Genomic DNA, 8,675 nt, shown 5'->3' on the forward strand with positions numbered 1-8,675 from the left:
AGGATTTTGAAATATTATATTTTTAATTTAATTTTATTTGATAAAATAAAAATTAGTTGTTGAGGTATTTAATGAAGTATTAATGCTAAATTTTTGGGCAAGAGTCTATTGCTTTTTTAAGATTTATAATATTTTATTACTAATTATATTGGAAAAAGAGTGAATTCTATGCATATTGTTGAGATTACTTTAATTAATAAATTCATTATCATAAATTTAAAAGAGTAAAAATATTCATGCATAAAGATTATATTTCTTATTAATTGATAAAATAAAAATTGCATTTTGAAGCATTATATGATTTATTAATCATAAATTTATGGACAAGAATGATTTGATTTTTTAACCATTCTTATTTTTTATTTCTGAGAAATCTCAAGCTTTTAAAGTATTCTCTTGTTCTTATTCGCATTTTTAAATATAAATGAGAATGCAACATCCAATTCTACAGTTTTAAAATTTTAATCAATTAATAAATTTAAAATAAGATACATGAATTCAAACTCAAGTTTTTAATTTATTAAAAATAAAAAATAATAAAATAATAATATTTCTTATTATTAAAGCTTAAAATTTTCTTTATAAAAGTATTAAATATTATTTAATTAATTAAGAAAATCTATTTAAAATTTATTTAAATTAATTCCTATTATTATTAGTTAACTGTTATCATGCTACTACTAGTTAATTCCTATTATTTTAAATAATAAAAATATCCATGCATGTACATTTCTTCATTAAACTTTTGTAAAAATAGTTGACAAGAAGTAAAACTGTGTGAAAGCATATGACTTATTCTCTATAAATAGAGGGGTTTCTAAGCATTGTATGAATTATCTGTGAATTGGTGGCCGGCTTGTTGATTTGACGATTCGAAACTTGTTGATTTTAAGATTAGGAGCTGCTCTCAAGGTAGGTTTTTTTCTTTCTGAAAATCTATTTTCATTGTTTTAAAATTATATTTAAATATTTAAAGTTATTATTGTGCAGATGGATATGGCGACCCCATTGATCCATGAAACCGGCGAGAAGGAAAAGGGCGGTATCATGAAGAATTTCTGTGAATTTGTGGCAGGCTTTTCGATCTTTCGATTTAAAGCTGCTGGCGAGGTTAAATTCTTGTTTTTGTTTCTAATTATTCACATTGTTTTAAAATTGTACGGCATATTAACAGTTTCGTCTGTATGATTGCATATTTTGCAGACGAAAATGGCGGTCGATGAAAAGGGGGAGGGCCGTGTAAAGCATCAATGGAATTGTATTATTGTGAAGATGTCAAATTTGGTGGCTGCTTTATTCTTTATGCCAAATGTTTTCGAGAAATTTGCTTTCCAAATGGTTTTTGGCACATTTATTTTGAGTCATGTTGCATTCCTGTGTGCGTCCATTATTTTTATGGATAAACATGCCCCTTATTTATACAGCAAGGCGGTGCGATGCAGCGCAACAGTATTTGCATTTCTCTTCTTACTTGGAGGAATTCGTTTGCTGGTGGCGCCCCCAAATTTAGAGTTGGTTGCAATGTTCCTGGCTCCCGCCTATGCTCTTGATCTTATCATTTCATTGGCCTAGCTTACTTAGGAAGCTCTTTCATTCTAAACAATTTCATAGAGATAGTCATTGGAGGAGCTTCAGGTTGAATACCTGCTCTATTGTTAGCTAAGATCTTTGTTTTATCTCACTCTTGATTATACTGTTCACCTCTATTTTATAATTTTATTGATTCAGTATTTTCTAAAATTCTAATTATTCTTTGTCAAATAAAATGTTTGTTATGAAAACTTACTCTTATAAAGGTGTCATCTTTTTCTCTGCTAAACCTGTTTTTGCATTCCCCTCTTATGGAAACCTGGAAAAATGTTGATTCATTCATTAAAATAAATTAGTTTCTAAACTGATGCCAACTTTTGTTATTACAAGATTGATGCTTTCTTTTTAATTGTGTAATGCAAGACTCTTAAGAAGTAATCTTAAAATCTAGAGATCCTAATTTATAAGTAACTATTGTTTTCCCCACTTCTTGTGTGCCCGCCTTTTAATTAATTTTCAATATTTAGATGTATTGAGGGGAAATGTTCGTTTTGGTATAAGTATGGAGATATATACAGGGACATGGCCATCTTTTATAAAATTAGTATGTAGTAGCTTTACAGTTGTGGAGAACTTGTGATAAGTCTCAAGAAATTGCAATTTTGCTAAAGTTTTCTTCTTGTTTCTTTAAAATGTTTCTGGGCTATTTGAAAAGTGATAATCACCTTGAATAAGTAAATCCCAATTCTGATAATAGAAAGGTCTATTTTGGTGACAGTTTCATTTGCAAAGCAATGGTTCTAGTAGATTATTTAAGGCATAATTTGCATTGTCTTTAGTGTGAAATTTGTGGATGGAAAACGTTAAAAATATGTATGTATGGGTAGGGATAGTTTATGAGTCTTTTTAACACTTGAGGCAATAGAAAGAGGAAAACATTTTATTTTGGAATGTAAAGCTTACATGATATCTAGTTGAAGTACACAAGTCATTTAATAGAAGTTTGATTGTAAGATTAGTTCAATATAGAGCCTGTTGAGAAAATGAAGGAATTCATTATTAAATTAAATAGCAGAAAATCAGCACTTTATGAAGCAAAAATTTAGGTCAGCTGTCCTATAGACTATAGTTGGACTCATGAATGTGAAATATCTTATTTTCTATATATAGAAAGATAAAATTTACAGAGAATAGATAGTATGAGCATTTATTTTATGGGTTATGGTGAAGATATTAAAAAAAATTGTAAGTTATACTTCAAAAAGGTTTCTTTTAGAAATTAAATTTACCTCTCAATTGTCTTTTGTAATAATTTTCCTTTTAATTTAGTGATCATTTAAGTGCGGTGATTTGAAATTTTGTCAAGTTAGTATCATACTGTAGGATTTATTACAGGATTTTTAGGTTGAATACTTGTTTATTTTGTCTGTACCTTCTTTGTATCATCTCGTTCTCTATTATTTTATAAAGAGTAATAAAATTATCTTAATTTCTTTGTCAATAATAGAATCTTTATTATATAATAATTAGAACTTTCCTATTTACTGGTTTTAAAGTTCAATGTAATTGTCCAATTTCTTTGATTTAGTTATTGTGAAAAAAATTAAGCTTTCATATATATACTGATTTAAAACCATTTAAAAAAATTTCTGAATCATAAAATTATCTCAATTTCTTTGTCAATGAAAATATTTGTCATATAATATATTAAATAATTAGAACTTTCCTATATACTACCTTTAAAGTTCAATGCAATTGTCCAGTTTCTTTGATTTAGTCATTGTGCGGCAAATTAGAGCTTTCATATATATTGATTTTACAGCTCAATGCAATTGCCCAATTTATCAGGTTTAGTCCCACCTGATATGCTTTTATTTTCACCATTCATTGGTTGACGGTAGATGCACTCTGTGTAAAAAGGCATTCTGAATATGACAAATGTGAATATACACACTCACGCCAAGAGGAATCAATCCATACCCTATTTTAGCAAATCCATCTCTGTGTATATCTGCTATCAAAGAATTCCATGATAGGGCTCCTCTTTAAGATTTTTTTTGTGGAAGAGACTATGCCCTTTGAATCCATTTATTTAATTTTTAATAACTAGCTTTTATATATATTATATATATATATAGATTGAGAGATATTCTTCTAAGAAGTTTATTGCACGAGTCACATTATGAAAATAGTACCTCAACAATGATCATATATATATGGCTGCGTAAAGTATTTGTTTAATTATAAAAGATCTCTTTTTTAAGGAATATGAGTATTTATTTAGAATGTATAAATTAGTGAAATATTAATATTTTGTTGCTAAAATCAAATTTGTTCTTAAAAATGCACCATTTGTATATAGTTGTATAAGTTCTTAAAATTTAAATTTTAATCATAATCTATAAGTTGATAATGTGCAAACAACCAAGTATTGATTCTCCACAAAAATACAAACACATGCAATTATTTCTTGAAATGGAACTTGACAAGCTAGTAGAAAAATTTGAAATCAAAATCCATACCATTAGTAATAAATTAGAAAGTTGTTATTGGAAAATCCAAACAACAACATACAAAAGATTTTAATAATAAAACATCATTAAAAACAAACAAACAAACTCTGTTAATAAAAAGAGAAAGCTCTGTTTTTGGGCAGAAAAAACACTTTATTTATTTATTGCAGCATACTATCATATATGTATTTTTTATAATTCCCCTAACCCTATTCCCTGATTTTGGAAAATATAAATTCTTCTCTAAGTCTAACGCTAATGCAAAGACTAACTAAACTACTTATAACAGCAGCTATTTTATTCACAATACTAGTTCAATGAAATGGGTATGATAACTTTTAACTACTAACAAATGAAAGTGGATGGTGGAACTGGAGCGGAGCAGCAGTTCCCTGCAGTTATTGTCTTCAAAATAAGGTAGACAATAAAGATGCTAGGGATTAAATTTGAGTTATAATCTGAAAAGCAATTGGAAAATTTAAAAGTTGAGAAATTTATGATATATTGACAACGTTTTTGTCAAATATTAAAATTCCAGTTCCCACAGCCTACAGACTAAATAAATAATCTTAATATTTTATAAGATATAAAAATTAATAATTAAATATTTAAAAATAGCGAAAAACCATAGAAAAGATGGAAATAAAAGCATTTCTAGTACAAAGCTAAATTATTCCAAATGTTCCCACTTATTAGTTCCTGCCGGAGCTACTGCTAAGGGCTGGAGTTTAACTAGTTATTAGTGTTCTCTTTTAGTGATTGGTTGTGTTTTACAGACATAAGTTAATTTCCATTCATTCAGTAACCTAATATATTTTGCGTGTTTGATTTGAAGGCCACAAAACCTAATATAACTAATTTTCCTATTTTGAGGCCACTATACTCCTGGAAGTTTCACTAGTATTGATAAGAACCAAGCAATGATCTCTGGATATAAATTGAACCAATTGTACAAAATCACCAAAAGGAAAATGATTTTGATTATGAGTAATCAGATTGTAGGGTCCAATTGGTACAACACTGCAACATCCCTTGCATTCCATTTGATCTTAGTGAAGAATGAATCCTTGAGACAATCTCAAGGCCACCAAATTTTGTACTAGCACACTTTGAATGAGTCTTCTCCACATTAGATCAGAGTTATAAATATCTCCTCTTGGTCCATACATCTGCAAATTCTTTGCAAGATTCTCGTTTTTTAGTCCATCATTTGACCAAAGACCTATGTGCATAAGAGAATCTTGTTTACACCTAATCACACCAGTGGATGCCAAGTCATCACCAAAGTAGATGGATTCATCCTCTAGAGTTTGTATTTGTGCGGTTGTAGTGATTTTGTTGAGAGATTCCATATTCGGTAGGGATATCCATGACCCATATGAATCTGCCACATAATGTCGAACATCCTGCATACCACTTGTATGTGCATTCAAGGATTTATCTTCCCCTTCCTTTGTACTTTCACCTTCTTCCAAAGGGAACTCTTTGTTTCCACTTTCATCTTCTTCTACAACGAATCTCTCCCATTCCCCTTTATTTTCTTTCATAACAGACTTCTTGCCCTTTCATCTTTTTCTACTGGAAACTTCCTGTGCTCTTCAAAGTATTCTAGTTGCAACATCCTATGAACTCTAGATGCAAAATTATTTGTGTCATCGAGGTTGGAACCAGAAATAAGAGAATTCATTTTATAATATGTCAAGACTAGACATTTTACAGACTCGCCGGTCTTATCTTCTCTTGTCTGCTTCTGCAATTCTTCCATGACAATTTTCTTATGCATGCCTATGCACTCAAGAATTGCATTAAGCTCAAATTTAAGAGATTTTAAATCTTTTGGTTCATCTTTAGGCTTGTTTTCCCAGCCATCCCACCAGTGCACATGGTGGATTCTTCTGCTCTGAGCAGGCACAACCTCATTTTCTACCGATCCCAAATTTCTAAGAATTTTTTTGATGATAAAATCAACTTCACTATCTTCCATCTCTACTCTAACCTCACCTCAACTTTGATACCAATTGTAAATATAATAACAAGCAAAGAAATTGAATCAAAGAAGACGAAACACACAATAACATAGATTTATTGTGGTTCGACAAAACTTGCCTACATCCATACTCTAACAGGGAATTACTATTAATGAACTGATCCATTACATGGGCTGCACACAACCATTATATAGAACTCTATGAATACGAAGAGTCAAGACGGAGAACGAAAAGCCATATGACTATTGGGCTTCATATCCCAATACTCACTTCTATAAATAAAACATGAATGCCCATTTTCCCTCCTTGAACTGATTTACCTATTAATCTACTATGAATTATTATTGCCTTAGAATGTATAGAAATAAAATATCTTTTTGTGTTGTGTTTATATCCAAATACCATTCCTTCTTTATTAGAAATAGATTTATGATGACTAGAAGTAACGCATTGTTATGAGTATCGTTGATTGTTAAAGAAAATACTAGAGTTATAAGGAATCGAATCAAGGTGGAACTTCAGTTATATTTACTCTATTTTCCATGGTCATCATATGTTAGAAATGTGCATTAGAAATTCTTTAGGAATTGCTCTTAAATGGTTGGCTTGATTCCAACCTTAGCACACTCGACTCCAACTCACAAAAAAATAGTCTTTTTCCATTAAAAGGACTCTACAAACACTAAATAGTACATTCTACTATGAATACTTGTTTGCATGTACTATTGAACGCAAGAATAAAATTATGTTACGAATTATGTATCTGTCGAGGCTTTATCTAAGGGAGATGATTTTGTAAGACAATAATGGAAACCTATACATAAATGTCCTAAGAAATGATAAGGAACATATCAACTTTGTGTATGGGATCTTCTAGATTATTTAAGAGAATTTCTTATTTTATTATCAACGAGGAAAACTCCTAACTATAATGGTATTAGCATTAATGAGACAATGCTTATATGGGTGACCAAACTCTTCCTTTTTCTCTTAATACCTTAATTGTAATTGCATACTTTACATAACACTCTAAATATGAATTTCAATCCATTGTCGATGGTATTTTTTGTTACCATGTTGTGTGAAGCAAGATGCAAATGTAATATCTTAAATAGAACATGGCACTAGGTTCTAAACTCCTAGTATTTATATTCTTACAAAGGTAAGAGTACCTTCTCTAAATTATTGTTATGCTAAATACATTTTCTTAGTGATTTAGGTATGTGGAATGTAAATGGGTACATCCTCTGAGTTTTACTTCCTTGTTACATGGTTGTTGTCCTAAGTTTCTTTTAGGGATTGTGAAATGAGGATATGTTTAAAATAAAATATCTCAAATGTGTTTTAGAATAGTATTTCACTTTAATCAATTGTTGCATGAAATATAATAGCTTTCATGATTCTGTTTTGCAATATGAAGATGTGTTTACCAAATGAAATCTATAGTTGATATCTTGGACTTTTGAGAAAAACATTCTTTACCTATATTGAAAACTATCTTAATTTCATGTTTACAAGGTCAAATAAAAGATGTTAGGCATGTTATGAGTATTAATCTTATAAAGAAGATATTTTATACCATATGAACATTGTATGTATTGAGAACTAATGACTTCATTAATAAAAAAGGGGTAAATGAGAGTATTGTCTTATACTAATGGTTCCACATAACATGTTTGATGATGTCATATTATAAATTGCTTATGATGTTTACCTCACATGTTTCACATGCATATATGATGGCTATGATGTGAATTGGAACTAAAGATGATAAAATTCTTTTGATTATCATAAGTTAGATGCTGACCTAATTATGTGGTTTCATGAGTGATTGAGTAGTTATGAATGGTTTTAGAATATGGTTTCATTTACCCACACGATTCCATTACCACTCTTGGTTTTACTTGTATAGACTTCTTCACTATTGGGCTAGGTATCTTTCATGTTAGGAAAGATTCTGGGGAAGCTTTAAAACTTCGTAGTAGGGTGGTAAAGCACTTCTAAAATATTCTTGCTCTTATGATCTTGAGCAGGTTATGGAGCTCATTTAAGCTTGGTCATCTTGTCTAAACCATCTTGGTATTTTGGTATTTTGGTATTTGGTAACTGTATTTCTTTTAAATTTAATGATAATTGAGAATTAATGCTAAATGGTCAATGTTCAAAGAACCCTAACTCTTGTTGAAATTTTCACATTTTATAGAGAATGCTGACATGGCATTGGTTTTGCAGGGACAATCCTTACATATGGTATTAGAGCTTTTGTTCCACACTTGGGCCTTGAGTTTACTATGCTAGACACACAACTATAAGTCAACTAGTTTACTTTATGTTGTATGAGTTGATGAATTTGGTTGCATGTTGTGCCTCTTAGTTATTATTACTTTTGACATAGAAGGATATGATGCTCCTTATGCATGTCATGTTTTTGAGTTGAAATTGCGTTTATCTAAGATTGTCAAAATGGAAAATTTCTAGAATGAGATGTAATCTGCATACCTCCAATGGTTATGATTGTATTTTGATTTAGATTTTGTGGTGGTATAATATACCTATTGTTGTATTATACTTGAAGTACTTATTTCTTTGCACGTGTGATGCAAGAAGGGTGTGGATTTCTATTAATTGTTGAGATAGTCAAATG

General features: G+C 29.9%; 1 protein-coding gene across 1 annotated transcript; it reads left to right on the forward strand.

Moving 5' to 3' along the window:
* Positions 1-831: 831 nt before the first annotated feature.
* Positions 832-1,740, forward strand: LOC149568191 (uncharacterized). Its single transcript, XM_089817530.1, has 3 exons — positions 832-912; positions 991-1,110; positions 1,204-1,740. Exons 2-3 carry the CDS (start codon positions 991-993, stop codon positions 1,570-1,572), a joined length of 489 nt encoding a protein of 162 aa, XP_089673656.1. The 5' UTR covers positions 832-912; the 3' UTR covers positions 1,573-1,740.
* Positions 1,741-8,675: the final 6,935 nt, after the last annotated feature.

Source organism: Cupressus sempervirens, chromosome 3 (assembly GCF_028749045.1).
Source record: "Cupressus sempervirens isolate cs-2001-9-10 chromosome 3, ASM2874904v1, whole genome shotgun sequence".
Classification (NCBI taxonomy): domain Eukaryota; kingdom Viridiplantae; phylum Streptophyta; class Pinopsida; order Cupressales; family Cupressaceae; genus Cupressus; species Cupressus sempervirens.

What these genes read in the sequence shown, in the direction of transcription:
- LOC149568191 (XM_089817530.1), top strand. Translation starts at nt 991, where the DNA reads ATGGATATGGCGACCCCATTGATCCATGAAACCGGCGAGAAGGAAAAG. An exon ending in GATTTAAAGCTGCTGGCGAG is followed by an intron (nt 1,111 to 1,203) that starts GTTAAATTCTTG and finishes CATATTTTGCAG; the next exon opens with ACGAAAATGGCGGTCGATGA.